The sequence below is a fragment of the Scyliorhinus torazame genome, chromosome 8 (assembly GCF_047496885.1).
Source record: "Scyliorhinus torazame isolate Kashiwa2021f chromosome 8, sScyTor2.1, whole genome shotgun sequence".
NCBI classification, from domain to species: Eukaryota; Metazoa; Chordata; class Chondrichthyes; order Carcharhiniformes; family Scyliorhinidae; genus Scyliorhinus; species Scyliorhinus torazame.
In genome coordinates this window covers 41140424-41166603 of record NC_092714.1, presented here as the reverse complement: position 1 = coordinate 41166603, position 26180 = coordinate 41140424, and the positions used below count along the sequence as shown (strand labels likewise).

Sequence of the window (26180 nt, the reverse complement as noted above, 5' to 3'; positions counted from 1 at the left end):
CTTGCTGCGCATGCTTGTTGCAGGACAGGGAGGCGGTTTGAAAGATGGCGGGAGTGACAGTGGATTTGTTAACGGACTATGAAGTTGAGAAGGACTCGAGCACTTTCATCATCGGAGACTCGGATCTACCGGTGGTTTTCCTGTGCTCTCAGTGCCGGCTTCCCGTGGGAGACTCGCTTGCCTGGGTGGGAGCAAACCCCAAGGAGAACATGATCCACCTGAAGCGTGAGTGGTGAGGGGAGGGGATGGGATGGGATGGAATAGCGGGGGGGGGGGCGGGTGGTGAGGGGAGGGGTGGGCGGGTGGTGAGGTGAGGGGAGGGGTGGGTGGTGAGGGGAGGGGTGGGCGGGTGGTGAGGGGAGGGGTGGGCGGGTGGTGAGGGGATGGGGGAGGGGTGGGCGGGTGGTGAGGGGATGGGGGAGGGGTGGGCGGGTGGTGAGGGGATGGGGGAGGGGTGGGCGGGTGGTGGGGGGAGGGGGAGGGGTGGGCGGGTGGTGAGGGGAGGGGTGGGCGGGTGGTGAGGGGAGGGGGGAGGGGTGAGCGGGTGGTGAGGGGAGGGGGAGGGGTGGGCGGGTGGTGAGGGGAGGGGGAGGGGTGGGCGGGTGGTGAGGGGAGGGGGAGGGGTGGGCGGGTGGTGAGGGGAGGGGGGAGGGGTGGGCGGGTGGTGAGGGGAGGGGGGAGGGGTGGGCGGGTGGTGAGGGGAGGGGGGAGGGGTGGGCGGGTGGTGAGGGGAGGGGTGGGCGGGTGGTGGGGGGAGGGGTGGGCGGGGGGATAGGGGTGGGCGGGTGGTGAGGGGAGGGGGAGGGGTGGGCGGGTGGTGAGGGGAGGGGGAGGGGTGGGCGGGTGTTGAGGGGGTGGGGGCGGGTGGTGAGGGGGTGGGTGGGTGTTGAGGGGGTGGGGGCGGGTGGTGAGGGGGTGGGTTAGGGGTGGGCGGGTGGTGAGGGGGTGGGGGAGGGGTGGGTGGGTGGGGGATGGGTGGGCGGGTGGTGAGGGGGTGGGGGAGGGGTGGGTGGGTGGTGAGGGGGTGGGGGAGGGGTGGGCGGGTGGTGGGGGAGGGGTGGGCGGGTGGTGAGGGGGTGGGGGAGGGGTGGGTGGGTGGTGAGGGGGTGGGGAGGGGTGGGCGGGTGGTGAGGGGGTGGGGGAGGGGTGGGCGGGTGGTGAGGGGGTGGGGGAGGGGGTGGGGGAGGGGTGGGCGGGTGGTGAGGGGGTGGGGGAGGGGTGGGCGGGTGGTGGGGGAGGGGTGGGCGGGTGGTGGGGGAGGGGTGGGCGGGTGGTGAGGGGGTGGGGGAGGGGTGGGCGGGTGGTGAGGGGGTGGGGGGGGTGGGGGGTGGGTGGTGAGGGGGTGGGGGAGGGGTGGGCGGGTGGTGAGGGGGTGGGGAGGGGTGGGCGGGTGGTGAGGGGATGGGGGAGGGGTGGGCGGGTGGTGAGGATGGGGGAGGGGTGGGCGGGTGGTGAGGATGGGGGAGGGGTGGGCGGGTGGTGAGGGGATGGGGGGGGCAGGTGGTGAGGGGATGGGGGGGGTGGTGAGGGGATGGGGGGGGTGGTGAGGGGATGGGGGGGTGGTGAGGGGATGGGGGGGGTGGTGAGGGGATGGGGGGGTGGTGAGGGGATGGGGGGGTGGTGAGGGGATGGGGGGGCGGGTGGTGAGGGGATGGGGGGGGGCGGGTGGTGAGGGGATGGGGGGGGGCGATTGGTGAGGGGATGGGGGGGGCGGGTGGTGAGGGGCTGGGGGGGCGGGTGGTGAGGGGCTGGGGGGGCGGGTGGTGAGGGGCTGGGGGGGCGGGTGGTGAGGGGCTGGGGGGGCGGGTGGTGAGGGGCTGGGGGGGCGGGTGGTGAGGGGCTGGGGGGGCGGTGAGGGGATGGGGGGGCGGTGAGGGGATGGGGGGGCGGTGAGGGGATGGGGCGGCGGTGAGGGGATGGGGGGGCGGTGGTGAGGGGATGGGGGGGCGGTGGTGAGGAGATGGGGGGGCGGTGATGGGGGGTGGGGGCAGCGGTGAGGCGATTGGGCGGCTGTTGTGAGGGCATGGTGGGTCGGCGGTGAGGGAGTGGGGGTGGGGTCGGCGGTGAGGGAATGGGGGTGGGGTCGGCGGTGAGGGAATGGGGGTGGGGTCGGCGGTGAGGGAATGGGGGTGGGGTCGGCAGTGAGGGAATGGGGGTGGGGTCGGCGGTGAGGGGATGGGGGGGCGGCGGTGAGGGGATGGGGGGACGGCGGTGAGGGGTTGGGGGGGTGGCTGTGAGGGGTTGGGGGGCGGCGATGAGGGGATGGGGCGGCGGTGAGGGAATGGGGGGGAGGCGGGATGGGGGAGGTGAGGAGAGCAGAGGCGAAGTGGGGGAGGGAGTCTGGTAGCTTGGGGGGGGTAGTGGGGTTGGTAGCTTGCGGGGGAGGGCAGGGGGGCTGGTAGCTTGGGGGGAGGGAGTGGGGCTGGTTGCTTGGTGGGGGAGGGAGGGGGGCTGGTTGCTTGGTGGGGGAGGGAGGGGGGCTGGTTGCTTGGTGGGGGAAGGAGGGGGGCTGGTTGCTTGGTGGGGGAGGGAGGGGGGGGCTGGTAGCTTGGTGGGGGAGGGAGGGGGGGCTGGTAGCTTGGTGGGGGAGGGAGGGGGGCTGGTAGCTTGGGGGGAGGGGAGGGGGGGCTGGTAGCTTGGGGGGAGGGGAAGGGGGCTGGTAGCTTGGGGGAGAGGGAGGGGAGAGGGGCTGGTAGCTTGGGGGGGACTGAAGGGGTTGGTAGCTTGGGGGGGGGTTGGTAGCTTAGGGGGGGGGGAGTGGGTCTGGAAGCTTATAGAATAATAGAAGTTACAGTGCAGAAGGAAGCCATTCGGCCCATCGAGTCTGCACCGACCCTTGGAAAGAACATCGCCCAGACCTCCACCCTATCCCCATAACCCAGTAACCCCACGCAACCTTTTTGTTTGGACACGAAGGGCAATTTAGCATGGCCAATCCACCTAACCTGCACATCTTTGGATTGTGGGAGAAAACCAGAGCAGCCGAAGGAAACCCACGCAGACATGGGGAGAACGTGCGGACTCCGCACGGACAAGCCGGGAATCGTACTTCGGACCCTGGAACTGTGAAGCAACTGTGCTAACCACTGTGCTACTGTGCTGCCCAATGTGAGGGCTCTGGTAATTTGGGGGGGGGGCGGTCTGCTAACTTGGGGGGGGGGGGTAGGGGGGTCTGGTAGCAAGGAGGGTGGGGTCTCGTAGTCTTGGGGGGAAGGGAGGGGGGTTTCTGGTAGCCTGGCGGGGAGGGTGGGGTCTGGTAGCCTGAGGAGGGGTGTCTGGTATCCTGTGGGGGGAGGGAGGTCTGGTAGCCTGAGGGGTAGGGAGAGGGGGGTCTGGTAGCTTGGGAGTGGTATCTGGTAGCTTGGGAGTGGGATCTGGTAGCTTGGGGTGGAGGGAAGTGTGGTCTGGTAGCTTGGGGAAGGGAGGGGGATCTGGTAACTTTGGGGGACAAGTGCGTGCGGTCTGGTAGCTTGGGAGAGGGGTGCGGTCTCGTTGCTTGGGAGGGAGGCGGGTCTGGTAGATTGGGCGGGATGGAGGTGTGCATTGGGCAGCAGAATAGCTGATATAGGCAAAGGCAATGTTCTGGAGGTGGAAATAGTGGTCTTGGTGATGGCACGAACATGTGATCGTACTCACCTTGAGGTCAGATGTGACACCAAAGTTGTGAACAGACTGGTTTATTTCCAAACACTTGTCAGGAAGGGGTTTGGTAGCTCGGGAACAGAGTTGGCTGCTTTTCAAAAGAAGCCTGACCAATCCAGTCATCCTTTCAGGAATACTTAAGGAAAGCCAACTCTTCATTGGAAGATTATTTAAGGGAGCCCAACCCATCGTCACCAATCAAAAGGGGTTTCCCACATGTGTGATTCTATTATTTACAAAGAATTATTTTGTCATTGTATAAAAGCATTTTTATAACTAGTTAACTAAGGATAGATCATTTTTGTTTGAAACATGTGTGGGTGTATTATTGCCGGGTACATTAAACATTTAGGACACTGTATTGCTGGATACATTAGAGGGCATTATCTTGATGTTCTTTGTATAAGTGCATCGTATTGTCAGATAAACGGTGTGTTCATGTTAACTCTATGGGTTTTGTGGAGCCTGCTTTGTATTTTTATTGCAGGTGCTACAAAGCCACAGTTGAATGTTCTGACCTAAAAGCTTTGTCTTTTATTTAGATACTTGTGTGTACGCTCATTATTTCTTGTGTCTGAATCATAGTATAACCTTTCAGCGGCGTAGAGCTTACATCTCATACTAACGAAGGAAAAGCACAAAATTACATCTGGAATTATTCAACTTTGAATAAGACCTGTCTGTTTTTTTTTTAATGAATATACAAGCTGATGATGTAAAGTCAGTCACTGGCTGAATTGCTGGGGAAGAGTAGGGGGAACAGTGATACTCTTGAGAGCTAATAGAATCACTCCGTTTCCAACCAAAAGTACTTCTAAAGCAGGCGTTTTCAAACTCGGTCACGATCTGCAGGCAGGTGTCAGGAGGGAAGCAACCGGTCGTCACGTTCCCGATTGCGGGAGAAGCGCCCAACGGCTGCAATCGGTTTTTGGGTTGAAAATGCCCGTCGTGACTGCCAGCAGCCGCAGCATTTTGCCTTTCTCTGTCCAATTGGCACACGGATTATTCAATGGGTGATTAGTTTTCCGAACGTCACATCCAGCACTCCATTGTTCCACTGACCAATAGGAGGAGATGGGGGAAATACACGGAGCTCAGGGCCGATGGGGGCAATACTTGAAGCTCAGGGCCTGTGAAGGACACGGAGAGTGGCCGAGTGAAGTTTGTGTGAGGGGTGAGAATGGCGGGTCATGATGCTGGCATTTAGCACCAACTTCCACAAGTATTTCAGTGCCTACACCATCACAGGGAGGAGGAATTATGTGATAGCGACATATACAGGGATTGCAACAATTTGTTTTTTCTCCAAACTGAGGTCCAAGAAGAAGGCACCAGCACCGATCACAAAAATAAATGACGTGTTGTTCTCCTCTTGGGCAGGGAAAGTGGAATTTTAAGGACCAGCATGTGAAATCTGTGTGAATGTTTGAAAACTCTTAGTTATCAGTCTTCACAAATAAAACTCATGGGACGCCATGTGCTGTTGAACAAAAAGAGAATGCCGTCCGCTTGCATGCCCCCCAACTGGTTCTGGAAGTGCAGTGCACAGCCCAGTGCCCATTGGGGCAGTCTGACACCTTTGATGTCAGTGCGCTATCCCAGTGCCATCTCCTCCTGACGTCAGCGCACTGTCCAAGGACCAAATTTCTTTTTAAAAACGGCAGAGTCTTCCTAGCAAAAATGGTGGCAGAGAGCAGGTCCTGAGCCCAGCACATAGACTGATTTCACACAATCCATGCTTTGGTCGCAAAATCACAGAGGAAAGATTTCTTCTTTTTGTAGCTGCAAGCAAGTAACAAGAGTGCATGAGAACTGAAGATGGATCAGTTTGGAATAAAGAAGAGAGGGACAGAGACACAAATAGGCCAGGATCTCACAGCTAAATCTGCTGGAGACAGCTTCTCAGGACAAAGAAGTGCTGATATGAGCTCCAGGGCCTCTGACGAACATCCCATTAAGAAGAAGCTGAAATCAGGAACAAAGCCGTATAAAGATGATTTCTTGAGATACGGCTTTATTAATTGTGCCAGTGCAAATGAGGATGCAAGTCCCATGTGCGTTACATACAGGGAAGTACTGGCAAATGTAAGTTTAAAACCCTCAAAACACCACGGGCATTTGAAGACTGAGCATGGCGAGTTCGAGGACAAACCTCCTGTTTTTTTTCAAAGGATGCAGCGAGATCTTAAATTGTCAGCTGAAGTCCTTAGCAGAAATGTATCATTGAGTGACAAAGCAAGTGGGATTGTGAGGACCAAGAAGGCTCATCTGTCAAATTAAAGGTAAGCGCAAAGGTGAGGGTTGTTCTAAAGCATATCGAAGCTGACTGCCATCTCTGCTAGAGACAATGGGAGACGAGTATCATTTCATCAAGCGATCTGTGCGTAATGTCCAGACGGATTTGTGGATTTCCACCTTTCAGGAATATACAAAGACTGGGATCAAAGCCAGCTGAAAAGCTGCCCTGCCTGCGTGTGTGCATCTCTAAGTGCAATGCTTAATCAGCTATTCCTCACGTGGCATGGACTGTTTTATATACTTTTATTTTTAAAGCTTACTTTGGGCTTAATTCTCACTTCTACACTATTTGAATGTGTATGCTTGTGGTTTATCGTTTTCTTACCGCTAGTAGTTAATAAACTCTATCTTTAATTCTAGAAAGCTTGGTTAATTTGGTTCCTTTTAAAACATACTTTATCCATGAAGGAATCTTTAAAGATCAATTTTGTTGCGACCAGCAGAGGAGGTTGAATTTAAAAAAGGGAACGAGTTCATTCTTCCTCACCCTGGGGCATAACAAATTGGGGGATTCAGCCGGATGGCAACAAATGGGGGAATCTCGCCCAGGTTAACTAGGGACCAGTCGTAGTACTACCTACAATATGTTATTGAAGTATGTTATAAATGAGATTTTATGGACTTTGAATGAAGATCAATGTGCTCGCTCTGAACTCGCATATTTAACTAGCTGAACCGACAAAATGTTCCTCGAACCTGGCTTACTGTGCGGTTTGCTGTACCTTTGATCGTTGTGTCAAATTTTGAACTTATCAGCTAATAACCTGCTGCCCTTTTACAGGTGTCACTAAAAATGTGCAAGTAAACAAAGAACAGAAATTAGACACTGCAAATGAGTCTGGTTGGTAAGTATGAGTGCAGCTTTTTGAGCTCATTGAAGTTAAATGAAGAAAGATTTGATTCTATTTTCTATTCTGTGTTATACAATAGAGAACATCATTACAAGTCTCTTACTATCGAATATCTTTTCTATTAAATTTTAATGTCTGATATTTTATGATTTAAATTTCAGCCTCCTCTCTTAATCCCATCTTTGTTTTCCTCTGTGCATCGAATTTTGAATTCAAACTTGTACCTCCTGGTTCTGTATTTCTCAGTAACAATTACTCAGTTTGGTTGAAGAGACATGGTGCAAACACTGGTCCTAGACCCACCATCAGCACGGTAGCATTGTGGATAGCACAATTGCTTCACAGCTCCAGGGTCCCAAGTTCGATTCCGGCTTGGGTCACTGTCTGTGCGGAGTCTGCACATCCTCCCCGTGTGTGTGTGGGTTTCCTTCTGGTGCTCCGGTTTCCTCCCACAGTCCAAAGATGTGCAGGTTAGGTGGATTGGCCATGATAAATTGCCCCTAGTGTCCAAAATTGCCCTTAGTGTTGGGTGGGGTTACTGGGTTATGGGGATAGGGTGGAGGTGTTGACCTTGGGTAGGCTGCTCTTTCCAAGAGCTGATGCCGACTCGATGGGCCGAATGGCCTCCTTCTGCACTGTAAATTCTATGATAATCAAGTGTACCACCCAAAATTTCTAATTATTACAAGTTGCTGCACAGTAGCTCACTACAAATCTGTGTGCAGCTGTAAGCCTGTAGGTACTGTTTGTTTGTGCCTCTCAGCAAAATCCAAGCAACTATATTCCCTTTGGTGAGTTCAATGGATGTTTGTAAGTGACTTCTCAACTGGAGCCCAAGTGACATTCCATGAAATTAGACAGTTCAAAAATGGTACTGGTGGGCATAGACCTAACTATGAACAATATAGCATGAGTTGCCTGTTGCTAGTGGGCTCTAAATTTCTTCACTGAACATCTTCCATAAAGGAATATTCATTCTTCCATTCATTCTAGTGAAACTGTTTGCTAAAGATACGTCCGCAGAAGCCCCACATGCTGTCATCCTTCTAGTTTCTATGAAATTAAGATGTTTATGCCCCCCGTTGCATTATACTTTTTGGACTTGGCTAGGTGAGGATTGGTTCCTTTGATGTTCACATTATTTTGAGCTGTGCCCCCTTGTTCTAGTCTCTCCCACAAGAGGAAATAGACTTTCAGCACCAACCCTGTCAAGTTCCTGCAGGATTTTGCATGTTTCAATAAACTCACCTTTTATTCTGCTAGTCTCCAGTGGACACAGCCCTGCCTGTTCAACCTTTCCTCATTGGAAAATTCCTTTATTCCAGGAGTCAGTTGAGTGAAGCTTCTCTGAACTGCTTCTAAAGCAATGATATCCTTTCTTAAAGGAGAGAGTACTCTGATGTGGTCTCACCAATACCCTATATAACTAGCAAAACCTTTTATATTCAATTCCCCTTGCAATTAACACCATTCCATTTGCCTTCCCAGTCACTGTATCTGTTTACTAACTTTTTCTTGATACTTCAGAGTTCTGCAATCTCTCCCTGTTTGAATAATATACTGCTTTTTTTATTCTTCCTGCCAAAGTTCACATTTTCCCACATATTCCATCTGCAAAACTTTGAATCCCAAATGCTTTCAAATACCTATTCAATCTAGAAAGATTATGAAGAACTAGGGGACGTAAGTAAAACCTCTATTATGTATAGAGTGAAGTAAAAGTTCCATCATGTATAGAGTGAGGTTAAGTTTTGGACTTCTAGTGTAGATTGCCAACATATTCACTCGTTTTGCCTTTCCCAGGAGATAATGTAGTGGGTGGGTGTAGGGGTGGCAGATAGTGTTGATAAATGACTGACTTGATGGACCAGCTGGCCCATTCCTGTACTTCATTATGTAATTCACATTTCTGGAGTAACTTTATTTTCCCCTCCTTCCAGCATTTATGTATTGTTATCCTGTAGTGGCTGCTCTTTGTTACTGGGTAGAATGTACCTATGCACTCCAGCCCACCTTGACTACAAAAGGAATGTATACTGCTTGGCTGTGGCCTATATTGAAAGGCAAGTATGTATATTACAAAACAAGACCGTCACTTGCCCAAAGCATTTAAAATCTACCTACTGCAGAAAAATGACAAATTGGTAGAACAGCAAATTCAACTTTAACTGTTGTAAGTATATTACATCTGACAATTTGTCAATTTAGAGAGAATTCCATATGTCTCAAATGAGTGATCATTTATGAATATAACTCCACTTACTGAATTTTGCCACAGTGAAATTATAAACAGCATCTTACAGGTGTATGCGATTGATACAAAGATTTTTAAAGATGGAAATTAAATGTTTGCATTGTCTCCAGTACACTCAGACTTTGGATGGGCTCTGGGTGCATAAGAGGGCTCTGGATACATAAGACAGTAGCCAATTAAAAATGTTTTGCAACAAGAAACTTGAGAACAATATTTCACTTTTATTCCTTTGTCCTTACAAGTTGTTATTAGCCCAGTAACATCTTGTAGCATGTTTCACATACAGGGTGGTTCAAAATCAGACACATTTGTGAAACAAGATCAAGAATAAACTTTGCACCTCTTTTCTACCCCTTGTCTGTGTGGGTTTCCTCTGGATGCTCCAGTTCTCTCTTTCTCCCCCCCCCCCCCACAGTCCAAAGATGAGCAGGTTGGGTGGAGTAGCCGTGCTACATTGTCCTTAATATCCCACAGTTAGTTGCGTTATGGGGAGGGTGTGGCCTAGGTAGGGTGCTCTTTTGGGGGGTTGGTGCAGACCTAATGAGCTGAATGGCCTCCTGCACTGTAGAGGTTCAATAATACCTTGCCTCAACTTTTATATGCCTGTAGAAAATCAGTGGAAATTGGATGATTAAAATGGAGTTACTTGGAAGAAAGAAAGAAATTTTATGTAAATTATCACATCCTCGGACTGTCTTAAAGCATCTCCCAGCTCAAGAGCGACTCAAAAACACAAGAAAACAGGAACCAGAGTGGGCCATGTGGCCTGTTGAGCATTCTCCGCCTTTCGATACGATCATGACTGATCTTGGGCTGCAGCTCCATTTCCCTATCCGATCCCTCTTTCCCTTAATTCCCTGAGAGATCAAAAATCTGTTTATGCCAACTTAAATGTATTCAACGAGTATCCACAACCTTTTGAGTGAAGTAATTTCTCCTCACCTCAGTCCTAAGTTGATCGGTGGTGGGTTTGAATCCCACCATGCCAGGTGATGGAATTTAAACTCAATAAAATATCTGGAATTACAAGTCTAATAATGACCATGAAATCATTGTCGATTGGCATAAAAACCTATCTGGTTCACTAATGTCCATTAGGGAGGGAAACCTGCTCTCCTTACCTGGTCTGGTCTACGTGTGACTCCAGACTCACAGCAATGTGGTTGACTCTTAGATGCCTCTGAAATGGCCTAGCAAGCCACTCCGTTGTATTCGACCACTACGAAAACACGAAAAAAGAACGAAACCGGATGGATGGCCCGGCATCAAACCAGGCACCAGAAACAACAACGGCAAACCAAGCCCTGCCGATCCTCCTTGCTAACATCTGGGGACTTGTACCAAAATTGGGACCACATTCTCACTGACTAGTTAAGCAATTATGTCATAGCCATAATTACAGATAATGTCCCAGATACCACTATCGCCATCCCTGGGTATATCCTGTCCTGTATAAACCCAGCAGAGGTGGCGGCACAGTGTATACAGTCGGGAGACAGTTGTCCTGGGTGTCCTCAGCATCGACCTGGACCCCATGAAGTCTCATGGCCTCAGGTTAAACATGGCAAGGAAACCTCCTGCAGATTACCAGTACTCCTCAATGTCAAACAGCACTTTGAGAAAGCACGGAGGGTGGTAAGGGCCCAGAATATGTTCTGGGTATGGGACTTCAATGTCTATCACGAAGAGTGGCTCGGTAGTACCACCGCAGACGGAACTGGCCGCGTCCTAAAGGATGTAGCTGCTAGACTGGAACTGCAGCCAGTGGTGAGGGAACCAACAAGCGGGGAATACATATTTGACCTCATCCTCACCAATCTGCTTGCTGCAGGTGCATCTGTGCATGATGGTATCAGTCGAAGTGACCGCTGCACAGTCCTTATGGCGACAGAGTCCCATCTTCACACTGAGGATACTCTCCATCGAGTTGTGTGACACTGCCACTATGCTAATTGGGATAGACTTCAATTAGATCCAGCAACTCCAGACTGGGCATCCGTGAGGCTGTGGGCCATCAGCAGAATTGTATTCAACCTCATGGCCCGGCATATCCCCCACTCTCCAATCATCACCAAGCCAGGGGGGTAATAATCATAATCTTTATTATTGTCACAAGTAGGCTTACATTAACACTGCAATGAGGTTACTGTGAAAAGCTCCTAGTTACCACACTCCGGCGCCTGTTCGGGTACAGAGAGGGAGAATTCAGAATGTCCAATTCACCTAACAAGCACATCTTTCGAGACTTGTGGGAGGAAACCGGAGCACCCGGAGAAACCAACTCGGACTCGGGGAGAATGTGTAAAACCCGCACAGTCAGTGACCCAAGTGGGAATCGAACCTGGGACCTTGCTGCTGTGAATCAACAGTGCTAGCCACTGTGCTACCGTGCCATCCCAAAGTTGGATCAACCCTGGTTCAATGAAGTGCAGGAGAGCATGTAGGAAGAACATCAGGTGTACCGATAAATGAGGTGTCAACCTGGTGAAGTTTCAACACAGGACTACTTGTATGCCAAGTAATAGAGCTAAGTGATTCCACAACGTACGCATCAGATCTAAGCTCTGCAATCTTGCCACATTCAACTGTGAATGGTGGTGGACAATTCAACAACTCACTGGAGGAGGAGGCTCCACAAATATCCCCATCCTCGATGATGGAGGAGCCCAGCACACGTGCAAAAGACAAGGCTGAGGCATTTGCAACAATCTTCAGCCAGAAGTGTTGAGTGGGTGGTCCATCTCGTTCTCCGGAGGTCCCCAGCATCACATGTCTTCAGTCAATACAATTCACTCCATGTGATATCAAGAAATGGAGGAAGGCACTGGATACTGCAAAGGCTGTGAGCCATGACAATATTATGACAATAGTACTGAAGTCTTATGTTCCAGAACTTGCCGCACCCCTAGCCAAGCTGTTCCAGTACAGCTACAACACTGGCATCTACCCGGCAATGTGAAAAATTGCCCAGGTGTGTCCTGTACACAAACAGGACAAATCCAATCCAGCCAATTACTGCCCAATTAGACTACTCCCCGTCATTAGCAAAGTGATGGAAAGAATCATCAACAGTGCTATCAAGGGGCTTCCGGTTGCGGCAGGGATGAGCTAGCCGCACATTTCGGCGGCTCCAGCTCCGACGGAACTTCGGGCTCTTTTAAGAGCCCCAACGGGGACTTGGACGGCCGTAAAACCCGGTGCGAGGCGCGAGGGAAGGGAGCCCTCCCCCCGAAAGACGGAGGGAAAAACTGGCGGCGGCGGCTGCAGCCAGAAGGTCAGAGGGAGTGTAACAAAATGGCGTCGGAGAAACCACAGGTGACATGGGGGCCTGAGCAGGACGAGGTGGTGAGACGGTGCGTGGACCTGCTGAAGAAGGAGGTAATGACCCCGTTGTTACAGGCAATTGAGGGGCTTAAGGAGACTTTAAAGACCCAGGAGACGGAACTTCGCGTGGTGGAGCAGAAGGTGTCAGGTATTGAGGACGAGGTCCTGGGCCTGGCGGTCAAGACTCAGACGCATGAGGCACTTAATAAAAAGTGTGCTGACAGGATTGAGGCCCTTGAAAATGGAGCGCGAAGGAAGAACCTTGGGATACTAGGTCTCCCGGAGGGTGTGGATGGAGTGGACCGTGGAGCGTACGCAAGTAAGATGCTGAGGTCACTGATGGGTGTTGAGGCCCCTGCGGGCCCCATGGAGGTGGAGTGGGCAAATCGGATCCCGGCGAGAAGACCAAAAGCGGGAGAACCACCGAGGGCGATAATCGTGCGATTCTACCGCCTTAAGGACAGAGAAGAGGTCCTGAGATGGGCTAAAAAGGTGCGGAGTAGCAGATGGGAGAATGCGGTGGTAAGGATCTACCAGGATTGGAGTGCGGAGGTGGCGAGAAGGAGGGCGAGCTTCAACCGAGCCAAAGAGGTTTTGCACAAAAGGAAGGTGAAGTTTGGGATGCTGCAGCCGGCAAGACTATGGGTCACGCATCAGGAGAGACACTATTATTTCGAGACGGCGGAGGAAGCATGGTTCTTCATCAATGAAGAGAAACTGGACCGGAACTGAGGGACTGATGCTGCAGGGAACTGTTATTGTTGTTATTATTGTTTTTGTTAATGGGATGGTGAAAGTTAAGCGAGAAGTAAACGGAAGGGGGGGGACACTGGGGAAATGTGGGCGCCGGTGAGGGGGGAGAGGTGGGACATAGTCAGAGAATGGGGAAGGAGAGGGGGAGGGGAAAGGGAGCTGCGCCACAAGAGGCGGGACAGGTAAAGGGATGTTCCCGCGCCGGAAAGAATAAGGTGGGAAAACAGGCGCAAGGCGGATGGGAGTTCCCTCACACCGGGGGGGCCGAGGAGTAGCCGGGGTCAGTTGAAGTCAGCTGACTTACGGAAGTGATATGGGGGGAGCAATCAAGCTAGATAGGGATCTAGCGGGGGGGGGGGGGCGGTGGGGGGGGACAACTGGGTTGCTGCTGCGGAAATCCAAAAGGAAAAGGCTAAAGAGAGGGTGGCCGGGGGCAGAATGTGACGTTGGGGGAGCGAGCGGGAGGCGGGATATGGGACTGGCCTAGAGAAGGTAATGGCTAGTCGACACGGGAGGGGGGCAGGTAGCCCCCCAGTGAGGCTGATCACGTGGAACGTGAGAGGCCTGAATGGGCCGATTAAAAAGGGCCCGAGCGCTCGCGCATTTGAAAGGACTAAGGGCAGACGTGGTTATGCTCCAAGAGACGCACCTAAAGGTGGCGGACCAAGTTAGGCTAAGGAAAGGATGGGTGGGACAGGTGTTCCACTCCGGACTGGACGCAAAGAACAGAGGGGTGGCCATTTTGGTGGGGAAACGGGTAGCATTTGAAGCAAAGAACATCGTAGCAGATAGTGGAGGTAGATTTGTAATGGTGAGTGGTAGGCTGGAGGGAATGGAGGTTGTGTTGGTTAATGTGTATGCCCCAAATTGGGACGATGCGGGGTTCATGGGACGGATGCTGGGGCGTATTCCGGACCTGGAGGCAGGAAATTTGATTTTAGGAGGGGACTTCAATACGGTGCTGGACCCGGGGCTAGATAGATCCAGCTCAAGGACTGGAACAAGGCCGGCAGTGGCCAAGGTACTTAAGGGGTTTATGGACCAAATGGGGGGAGTGGATCCATGGCGATTTGTGGAGGAAGGCACAGGGGAGGAGGTATGAATATGGGGAAAAGGCTAGTCGCCTGTTGGCGCACCAACTGCGAAGAGGGCAGCAGTGAGGGAGATAGGATGAATTAGGGATGAATGGGGAGACACCGTGCGAAGGGCAGGAAAGATAAATGAGGTGTTTAAGACCTTTTATGAAGAACTGTATAGGTCTCAGCCCCCAGAGGGAGAGGAGGGGATGCGGCAGTTCCTGGACCAGTTGAGGTTCCCGAAAGTGGAGGAGCAGGCGGTGGCAGGCCTGGGGGCGCCGATTGAGTTGGACGAGGTTATTAAGGGACTGGGAAGCATGCAAGCAGGGAAGGCCCCGGGGCCAGACGGGTTCCCGGTGGAATTCTACAGAAAATATGTGGACTTGTTGGCCCCGTTGTTGGCGAGGACGTTCAATGAGGCCAGGGAAGGGGGGACACTACCCCCGACAATGTCGGAGGCGACAATATCGCTAATTTTGAAGAGGGACAAAGATCCGATGCAGTGTGGGTCCTATAGACCTATTTCACTATTGAACGTGGACGCCAAACTGCTAGCAAAGGTGCTGGCATCGAGGATAGAGGACTGTGTCCCAGGGGTGGTGCACGAAGACCAGACAGGGTTCGTAAAAGGGAGACAATTGAATGTTAACGTGCGACGGCTATTAGGGGTGATAATGATGCCCTCAGTGGAGGGGGAGGCAGAGATAGTGGCGGCAATGGACGCAGAGAAGGCATTTGATAGGGTGGAGTGGGAGTATTTATGGGAAGTGTTAAGGAGGTTTGGGTTTGGGAACGGATTTAGTCGCTGGGTTAGACTACTTTACGGGGCACCGACGGCAAGCGTAGTTACAGGTCGACATAGATCGGAGTATTTCCGATTATATAGGGGAACAAGACAGGGATGCCCGCTGTCTCCATTGTTGTTTGCGCTGGCAATTGAACCTCTGGCCATGGCGCTGAGAGACTCTAGGAAATGGAGAGGGGTGACTAGAGGGGGAGAAAAACACCGAGTTTCGTTATACACGGATGACCTATTGCTATATGTGTCGGACCCAGCGGGGGGGATGATGGAGGTTATGCGAATCTTGAGGAGGTTCGGGAATTTTCGGGGTATAGGTTAAACATGGGGAAGAGTGAATTATATGTGATACATCCAGGGGACCAGAGTAGAGAGATAGAAGGCTTACCGCTAAGGAAAGTGGAAAGAAACTTCCGATACTTGAGGATTCAGATCGCTAGGAGCTGGGAACCTTGCACAGACTTAATCTGACACGGCTGGTAGAACAAATGGAGGAGGACTTTAGGAGGTGGGACATGCAGCCTTTATTGCTGGCGGGCAGGGTGCAAGCAATTAAGATGATGGTCCTCCCGAGGTTCTTATTTGTATTTCAATGTCTCCCTATTTTAATCACCAGGACCTTTTTTAATAAAATAGATAGGAGCATTACGAGCTTTGTGTGGGCAGGGAAAGTTCCGAGAGTAAGGAGGGGGTTCCTTCAGCGCAGTAGGGACAGAGGAGGACTGGCACTACCGAACTTGGGAGATTATTATTGGGCCGCCAATGTGGCAATGATACGTAGATGGATGATGGAGGGTGAGGGAGCGGCGTGGAAAAGGCTGGAGAGAAGGTCCTGTAAAGGGACGAGTCTAGAGGCGCTGGTGACGGCGCCGCTACCGTTCTCACCGAAAAAGTACACCACGAACCCGGTGGTGGCGGCAACACTGAACATATGGGGACAGTGGAGGCGACAGAGAGGGGTGCGGGGAGCCCTGGTGGGGTCCCCTATCAGGAACAACCATAGGTTCGCCCCAGGAAGAATGGATGGAGGATTTCAAAGCTGGTACCAGTTGGGAATTAGGAAGGTGGGAGATTTATTCATAGATGGGACTTTTGCGAGCTTGGGAGCACTGGAGGAAAAGTATAAGTTACCCCGGGGGAATTTCCTGAGATATATGCAGGTGAGGGCGTTTACTAGACAACAGGTGAGGGAATTTCCGCGGCTCCCGACACGGGATACAGGACAGGGTGCTTTCAGGGGTGTGGGTCGGAGAGGGCAAGGTGTCAGAGATTTATAGTGAGATGAGGGAAGAGGGGGAGGAGTCGGTGGGCGAACTAAAAAGAAAGTGGGAAGAAGAATTAGGGGAGGAGATAGAGGAGGGTATGTGGGCTGATGCCCTAAGCAGGGTAAATTCCTCTTCCTCATGCGCCAGGCTTAGCCTGATTCAATTTAAGGTGCTACATAGAGCACACATAACGGGGGCAAGATTGAGCAGGTTCTTTGGAGCGGAGGACAAATGTGGGAGGTGTGGCGGGAGCCCGGCAAACCACGCACATATGTTTTGGGCGTGCCCGGCACTGGAAGGGTATTGGAAGGGAGTGACGGGAGTGATTTCGCAGGTGGTGAAGGCCCGGGTCAAACCAGGCTGGGGGTTAGCTCTATTTGGAGTTGCGGAAGAGCCGGGAGTGCAGGAGCCGAAAGAGGCCGATGTCGTGGCCTTTGCGTCCCTCGTAGTCCGGCGCAGGATCCTACTCGCGTGGAAGGAGGCGAAACCCCCCGGACTGGAGGCCTGGGTAAACGATATGGCGGTGTTTATTAAACTGGAGCAGATAAAGTTTGCCCTGAGAGGATCGGCTCAAGGGTTCACCAGGCGGTGGCAGCCATTTCTCGACTACCTAGGGGAACGTTAGAGGGAAGACGGATAACCAGCAGCATCGACCCAGGGGGGAGGGGGAGAGGCAGTTGAGTATAGGTCAATAGAGTACGAGGTTTTGTTACTTGTATATTATTATTATTATTGTTGTTGTTAAAAAGTTTAAAAATTTCTGTTTTGTTACTGTTATCGTTTCGCTTGTTTTGTAAGCGGGAAAAATGTTGCTCAGGGAAAAAAATTTCAATAAAATATATTTTTTTTAAAAAACAGTGCTATCAAGCTGCACTTGCTCAGCAATAACCTGCTCACGGACACTCAGTTTGGGTTCCGCCAAGTCCACTCAGCTTCTGACCTCATTACAGCCTTAGTTTAAACATGGACAAAAGAGCTGGATACCAGAAGTCAGAGTGGCTGCCCTTGACATCAAGGCAACATTTGACCGAGTGTGGCATCAAGGAGTCCTAACTAAACTGGAGTCATTGGCAATCGGGGGAAAGCTCTCCACTGGTTGAAGTCATACCTGGCACAAAGAAGATGGTTGTAGTTGGAGGTCAATCATCTCCGCTCCAGGACATCATTGCAGGAATTCCTCAGGGCAGTACCCTAAACCCAACTATCTCCAGCTGCTTCATCAATGACCTCCCTTCCATCATAAGGTTAGAGTGGGGATGTTTGCAGAACTGCAAACATGTTCAGCACCATTTACGACTCAGATAATGAAACAGTCCATGTCCAAATGCAGCAAGACCTGGACAATAGCCAGGCTTGGGCTGACAAATGGCCAGTTACATTTGCGCCACACGAGTGCCAGGCAATGACCATCTCCTACAGGAAAGGATGTAACTACCGCTCCTTGACATTCAATGGCATTACGATTGTTGAATCTCCCACAATCCACATCCTGGGGGTTACCATTGATAAGAAACTGAACTGGTCTAGCCGTTCAGAGGAGGTCAAAAGCTATGAATCCTACGGCAAATAACTCTCCTGAACCCTCCCCCAAAGCCTGTCCACCATCTACAAGACACAAGTCAGGAGTGTAATGGAATACTCTCCACTTGCCTTGGTGAATGCAGCTCCAACAACATTCAAGAAGCTCAACACCATCCAGGACAAAGCAGCCCGCTTGATTGCTCCCCCTTCCACAAACATTCCAACCCTCCACCACCGACGAACAGTGGCAGCCATGTGTACCATTTACAGGATGCATTGCAGTATCTCACCAAGGTTCCTCAGACAATACTTTCCAAAGCCATCATGACCACTACCATCTAGAAGGACAAGAGCAGCTGATACCTGGGAACCCCACCACCTGGAGGGTCCCCTGCAAGTCACTCACCACCCTGACTTGGAAATATATCGATGCTCCTTCACAGTCGCTGGGGCAACATCCTGGAACTCCCTCCCTAAAAGCACAGTGGGTGAACCTCTAACTTGGGGACTGCAGCGGTTCAAGAAGGCAGCTCACCACCACCTTCTGAAGTCAACCTGGGATGGGCAATAAATGCTGGCCTAATCAGCAATGTCCACATCCCATTAATAAATAAAAATAAATCCTAACACTATGCCCTCATGTTTTAGACTCCTTATCCAGCATGAGCTCCAGAGAGCCCATAATCAGAGGACACCTCCCTCATCCCAGTGGCCAATCTACTGAACCTTCAGTGTACTGCCTCCGAGGCAGCAAGTATATCCTTTCTTAAATGTGAAGACCAAAACTGCAGAGTATTCCAGATATGGTCTCGCTAAAATGCTGCACAATTGCAGCAAGACGTCTTTACTGATTTATTCCAGTCCTCTTGCGATAAAAGGCCAACATGCTATTGCTTTTCTAATTGATTGCTGCATCTGCATGCCATTATTGCAATGTAAGGAAATATTGAAAATAGAAATGGCCCCTCAAAATATTGAGATAACCTGTGATTTTGGTGGTATTGATTAAGAAATATTGTTCAGAACAATGAGAATTCCTCTTTTTTAATTATTATAATTGGATATATTGTGCCCCCTAAGGGATCAGGTAGGAATTGTTTCAGATCTTTTCTGAAAGATGTGTAGTGGGTTCCCTCCACTGTACTGATGAGCCAGATTGGTTTCATGCTGCTACTGGACCAAGACTGATGCAACATTCTTCATAGATGTTCAATTAAACCAGTACCAAATGCACAGAAAAGATAAATGATAAAAGATACTTGGAACAGAAAAATTAGAACAACTGTTTTATTCTTTTTAATCCAGGTTTGGAATATGATAAGTAAGTGTATTAATCGAAGTACATGTATTATTTATAAAAGTTGCATAAATTAACTATTATTTGTTTTTCAAGTTGTAAATTATCTTTGTTTTATTTCCTTAGTTATGTCCTTGGCTCCACTACAAATGTAGAATTTGTGGATGAGCGAAAAAAGCCAATAGTCCTAGAAACTCAAACCGAAGTCCTTGAAGAATTAGCAAAGGTGATTGTATCTTCAGATTAAGGTTGTCTTCAGTAGATTAGCTTTGTTGATTTGCAAAATAAAATTTTGAGAAAAGAATGAACCATTTGAAAAAAGTAATTATATTTTACTTGATATTGAAGAATAGTTTTCAAATTCAGGCCCTATAAAATGCAGTTGGATGTTGTATTTAATTTTGTTAGAAATAACCGTAAAGACTAATAATTTGCAGCTTGTCAGCTATAAACTTTTCAATTGGCAAATGGCTATTCTATTACTAATTTTTAAAAAATAAATGTTTTATTAAAGTTTTTCCAATGAGCGTTTTTACATAACAAAATTAGAAATACAGATCGTAATAAAAACTAACAATAAACATAGCCCAAAGCTTACAATGAAACTACTTACAAAACAGAAAAACAATTTTAAAAACAGAACCAGGTGGGTTTTGTCCCCATGCCCAACTCACATTATTTCAACAGTTACCCCCCCCCCCCACCTGAACCCCCCCAGGATGCTGCTGCTGACACTTACTGCTCCCCTAGACAGTCAAGGAAAGGTTGCCACCGCCGGGAGAAACCCATCAACGACCCTCTCAAGGCGAACTTTATTCGCTCCAAGCTGAGGAACCCTGCCATGTCGCTAACCCAGGTCTCCACACTCGGGGGTTTCGAGTCCCTCCACATTAACAGAATCCGTCTCCGGGCTACCAGGGAGGCAAAGGCCAGTACCTCGGCCTCTTTTGCTTCCTGCACTCCCGGATCCTCCGCCACCCCAAATATCACTACTGCTGGGCTCGCCATCACCCTTGCAAACCCCTGCCAGAATCCTTTAAGCGCCGGGCATGCCCAAAACATATGGGCATAATTTGCCGGACTCCCCGCACACCTCGGGCACCTGTCCTCCACCCCAAATAACCTACTCATTCTTGCCGTCGTTATATGCGCCCGATGCACCACCTTAAACTGGATTAATCCGAGCCTGGCACGATGAGGAGGAGTTCACCCTGCCCAGGGCATCGGCCCACAGGCCCTCATCCAGCTGCTCCTCCCACTTATTCTTCAACTCCCCCACTGAGGCTTCCTCTACCTCCTGCAGCTCCTGATATATGTCCAACACCTTCCCCTCCCCTACCCAGACGCCAGGCACCACCCTATCCTGGATCCTACGTGGGGGCAGCCGCGGGAATGTCCCCACCTGTTTTCTAAGGAAGTCCCGAACCTGAAGGAACCTGAATGCATTCCCCGGGGGCAGACCGAACCTCTCCTCCAGTGCCTGCATGCTGGGGAAAGCCCCGTCTATAAACAGGTCCCTCATCCTCCTATTACCTGCCCTATACCAGCCTTGGTACCCCCCATCCAACCTACCCAGAACAAATCTGTGGTTATTCCATATCAGGGTCCACACCGAGGCCCCCTCCTCGCCCCGTGTCTCCTCCACTGCCCCCAGATCCTCAGTGCCGCCGTCACCACCGGACTAGTGGTGTATCGCACCGGTGAGAACGGCAGCGGAGCCGTAACAAGGCCCCTAGACTGGTGCCTCTACACGACGACGCTCCAAGAATACCCTTTTGACTCGCGGGGTTTTATTCGCCCACACAAATCCCGTAACAATCCTATTCACCCGCTTAAAGAAGGACTTGGGAATGAAAATGGGGAGGCACTGAAATACAAAGAGGAACTTGGGGAGAACCGTCATCTTCACAGTCTGCACCCGTCTCGCCAAGGAAAGCGGGAGCATATCCCCCCTTTTAAACTCTCCCTCCATCTGCTCCACTAGCCGGGTTAAGTTGAGCCTGTGCAGGGCATCCCAGTACCTGGCCACTTGTATCCCCAAGTACCGAAAGCTCCTCTCCACTATCCTGAGCGGGAGCTCCCTCAGTCTCTCCTCCTGGGCCCTACCGTGGACCACGAACAGCTCACTCTTCCCCACGTTCAACTTATACCCCGAGAACCTCCCGAAGCCCCCCAGGATCCGCATGACCTCCCCCATCCCGTCTAACTGGTCCGAAATACACAACAGCAGGTCATCCGCGTAGAGGGAGACCCGGTGCTCCTCCCCTCCGCGCACCAGCACCCTCCAATCCCCCGAAGTCCTGAGCGCAATGGCCAACGGCTCAATTGCCAGGGCAAACAGCAACGGGGACAGGGGACACCCCTGTCTCGTCCCCCGGTGCAGCCTGAAATATTCCGAACTTAGCCAGTTTGTGGACACACTCGCTACAGGGGCCTGATACAGCATCTTGACACACCCTATAAATCCCTCCCCAAATCCAAACCTGCCTAGCGCCTCCCACAGATACTCCCACTCCACCCTGTCAAAGGCCTTCTCTGTGTCCATCGCAGCCACCACCACCACCTCCACCTCCCGAGGGCATCATAATATTCAGGAGCCTCCTCACGTTCGTGTTCAGCTGCCTGCCCTTAACAAAACCCGCCTGGTCCTCCCCAATCACTCCCAGGACACAGTCCTCTATTCTGGTGGCCAGAATTTTTGCCAACAGCTTGGCATCCACGTTCAGGAACGATATCGGCCTGTAGGACCCACACTGAAGCGGATCCTCCTTCTTCAGGATAAGCGAGATCAATGCCTGCGACATTGTCGGAGGGAGGATCCTTTTCTCCTTTTCCTCATTGAAGGTTCTCATCAGGAGCGGGCTCAGCAGCTCCGAGAACTTCTTATAAAATTCTACGGGGAAGCCGTCCGGGGCCTTGCCCGTCTGCATGCCTGCCAGCCTCCTGACTACCTACTCCAACTCAATCGGGGCCCCCAGTCCCTCCACCCGCTCTGCTTCCAACCTTGGGAACCTCAACCGGTCCGTGAACCGCCTCATCCCTTCCCCCTCCCCGGGGAGTTCCGACTCGTATAACCTCCCGTAGAACTCCCTGAAGACTTCATTAACCTTCTCTGGGCTCAGCACCATGTTGCCTTCCCTATCCCGCACTCCCCCAATCTCTCTGGCCGCCTCCCTCCTGCGCAGCTGGTGCGCCAGCATCCTACTCGCCTTCTCCCCATACTCATAAACTGCCCCCTTCGCTTTCCTCAGCTGCGCCTCCGCCTTCCCCGGGGACAGCAAGTCAAACTCCGCCTGTAATTTCCGGCGTTCGTTCAACAGCCCCCCCTCTGGGGCCTCCGCATACCTCCTATCTACCCTGAGTATCTCTTCCACCAGTCTCGCCCTCTCCTCTCTATGGGACCTAATGGAGATTAACTCTCCCCTAATGACCGCTTTCAGAGCCTCCCAAACCACTGCCACCGTCACCTCTCCTGTGTCATTCGCTCTCACATAATTCTCAATACTCCTCCTTATCCGCCCGCACACCTCTTTGTCCGCCAGCAGCCCCACATCCAGTCGCCAGAGAGGCCGCTGACCCCGTTCCGCCCCCAGTTGCAGGTCCACCCAGTGTGGGGCATGGTCCGAGACCGCAATGGCCGAGTATTCCACCCCCTCCACCCTCTGGATTACCGCCCTACTCAACACAAAGAAGTCTATTCTCGAATAGACTTTATGGACATGGGAGAAAAAGGAAAACTCCTTCGTCCTTGACCGCGTAAACCTCCAGGGGTCCACTTACCCCCCCCCCCCCCCCCCGGCAAAACTGGCCCATGAACTCCCACAAGGCCCTGGCCGCCGCCGGCCTCTTTCCCGTTCTGGACTTGGAACGATCCAAGCTCGAATCCAAGACTGTGTTAAAGTCCCCTCCCATAAGCAGGTGACTTAACTCCAAGTCCGGGATCCTACCCAACACGCGCCTCATAAAGTCCGCAACGTCCCAGTTCGGGGCATATACATTCACTAACACCACCCGGGCCTCCTGCAGCTTGCCACTCACCATTATATACCTGCCCCCTTGTCCGCCACGATGCTCCCCGCCTCAAACGCCACTCGTTTTACTGACCAAAATGGCCACTCCTCTGGTCTTTGAGTCTAACCCCGAGTGAAACACCTGTCCCACCCATCCTTTCCTTCGTCTCGTCTGGTCCGCGAGCTTTAAGTGCGTTTCTTGCAACATGGCCACGTCCGCCTTCAAATGCGAGAACATGCGGGACCGCTTGACCGGCCCATTCAGGCCCCTCACGTTCCACGTGATCAGCCTGGTCGGGGGGTTAACCACCCCCCTCCCCCCCCCCCCCCCCCCCCCCAATCCCGCCGGCTAGCCACCCCCCTTTTTCGGCCAGCCGCGTGCCTCTGCCTCCCTCCTCCAGCTCTCCCCCCGGCGGCTCCCCCGCCCGTCTCTCCATCCATACCCCTCACCTGGCTCCCCTTCAGTCAGCAAAGCAGCCCCCCCCCCCCCCGCCCCTGCCAAGCATCCGCTTAGCTCTGGTTTCCCCCCCCCCCCCCCCATTGTGCTTCCGTGTGTTAACTCACCCATGCTGACCCCGGCCGCTCCCGCCTCTATATACCAACCCTTAACTTGTTGCCTCCTTCGGGCCACCTTACCCCCCCCTCCCCCGCAGGGTGGAGGGGCAAGCGCCATCTGGGACCTCCCCGTGCACCGGACAACCCGTCCCGGGCGTTTCCGCCCCCTAGCGCCGAACACCTGGAAAACAAAACACCTGGAAAACAAGCAAAACAAACAACAAAACCCCCAACCAAATTAGGGCAGACATGCCCATAAACTTATGCTTTACCCGCTGTCCTCCCCTCGGTCCCTCCCCAGCCGCACATTTCACCCCCATACAACAGTCCCTTAGTTCAGGTCCAGCTTCTGCCTGATGAACGACCACGCCTCGTCTGGGGTATCAAAATAGTGGTGCCTGTCCTGGTATGTTACCCACAGTCTCGCCGGGTGCAGGAGCCCAAACTTCACCCCTTTACCGTGGAGGACCGCCTTCGCCAGGTTAAACCCTGCACGCCTCCTCGCCAGCTCAGCTCCCAGGTCCTGGTAAATTCGGATCTCGCCATTCTCCCAATTACTGCTCCGCTCTTTCTTCGCCCACCGCAGGACTTGCCCTCGGTCTGCCAAGCACTGAAACCGTATCACCATCGCCCTCGGTGGCTCGTTTACCCTCGGCTTTCTGGCGAGAACACTGTGCGCCCCATCCAGCTCCAAGGGCCGCGGGAAGGCCCCCGCGCCCATCAGCGTCCCCAGCATTGTGGCCACGTACGTGCTCGCGTCCGCTCCTTCGGGAAGGCTCAGGATCTGCAGATTATGACTCCGAGACATGCACTCAAGGTCATTCAGCCTCTCCTGCCATCTCTTATGGAGTGCCTCGTGCGCCTCCACTTTCACCGCCAGGCCCAGGATCTCGTCCTCGTTCTCCGCCACCTTCCTCCTCACCTCCTTGATCTCCTTCTCCTGCGCCTACTGGGTCACATTTCTTTCCATGGAGGCCAGCATCTCCGTTTTCAGCTCCATGAAGCAGTTTTTAAGGAGCTCCTGCTGTTCTCTGGCCCACTGGGCCCACACCTCCCGATCTTCTCCGGCCGCCATTTTGTCCTCCCGGACCGTCTCGACCTTTTCCCCCGGGTTCGCACGTCTGCCTGCTCCGCTCCTGGCCCTCTCCATGCACCAGTGGGGGGGGGGGGGGGGTTCTCCCACGTCTGTTCCCATGCCGGTCCCTCCTGTCAATTGCCGCCGCCGCTCCTTTTAGCGGCCCGAAACACCGATCCCGGCGGGAGCTGCCGTTCGCGTGACCGAGCAGGTCATGGCCGCTACCGGAAGTCGCTATATTTCCCTTTGGCCGGCTGATCCCATGACTGTACAAAAGCAAAGCTTTGCATTTTAAGATATGCATCTACATTTTTATTGTGTTTAATAATTAAATTGCTCCTTTAGAATTACTTCTTGGATGAGATGTCAAAGCGTCCATGGGAAAAATGTTACCTGATTCTTGTTCAGGTTATTGCTTGTTTGTAATCACATTTAACATATTGTATTGCTGTTCACAAATGAGTCTAATGTGAAAATGTTCCCTTCAACAGTCTCAAACTGTGTTGAATCTAATGATTGCAAGACTGGCTGTTGTTGAAGAAAAGATAGAATCATTGACGAATAAAGAATGACTCTTAACAGAAATATTACATTCCAAAACTATGCTGATGAAGAGGCCACATTTTGAAGACAAACTCAGAGAATTAATTTTTTTCTTCCGATGTGTGGTGGTATGATGCCGTTGCTTGTTCCAGAGACACAAGCCGTGGCTCATGTTTGTCAAATATTGTATATATTGTGCATTGTACCAGATACTGAATTTAACTTAGGATCAAGAATCAATTATGCTTAAAAATCTGAGGTGAATCAACATTATCTGTTGTAAAATTATATCATGAGTCAACTTTAAATGTTGAGATACATTTTGTATCTGTTTTCTCAGAGGCAGTCGCTAACCTTGCTCCATCAATGTCTTTGTAAAATTGTTTTAATTGTACATTTACCAAACTGCAATCATGTTAATGTGAAAAATAAAGCTGTTTGAATAGTTTTGATCCATGCAAGCTACTAATTAATTATACACATTCTCCAATACAGTATTTGTACTTTATGAAATGAAAAAATGAAATGAAAATCGCTTATTGTCACACGTAGGATTCAAATGAAGTTACTGTGAAAAGCCCCTAGTCGCCACATTCCGGTGCCTGTTCAGGGAGGCTGTTACGGGAATCGAACCGTGCTGCCGGCCTGCCTTAGTCTGCTTTCAAAGCCAGCGATTTAGCCCTGATTCAAAGTAAAATTGGGCACAATATTTAAATACCCTTCTCTAAAGCAAGATTACTCCTTGATTGTAATTAGTAAAATGTTTTCTATTTGTGTTGTGCAGAATATAATAATTTAACAAACAGGCTATTTGTTTTGGCTTCAATTTTGTATTGAACACCATTATGCAATAAACACATACTTGTAATTCTGCAATCAACAATACCAAATGCTTGCCAATGTACTACATGAAAACT

General features: G+C 51.6%; 1 protein-coding gene across 2 annotated transcripts; it reads left to right on the top strand.

Annotated features, from left to right (window-relative positions):
* mis18a (MIS18 kinetochore protein A) lies at positions 1–25711 on the top strand. 2 transcript variants are annotated; one of them, XM_072513437.1, is made up of 5 exons: positions 4–225; positions 6722–6785; positions 8732–8854; positions 19207–19306; positions 25212–25711. In XM_072513437.1, exons 1-5 carry the CDS (start codon positions 45–47, stop codon positions 25290–25292), a joined length of 549 nt encoding a protein of 182 aa, XP_072369538.1. In that variant the 5' UTR covers positions 4–44; the 3' UTR covers positions 25293–25711. The 2 variants fall into 2 exon arrangements, with proteins under 2 accessions (XP_072369539.1, XP_072369538.1); XM_072513438.1 differs by lacking the exon at positions 25212–25711 and having other exon boundaries at positions 1–225; positions 8732–8964.
* The last annotated feature ends 469 nt before the right edge of the window (positions 25712–26180 follow it).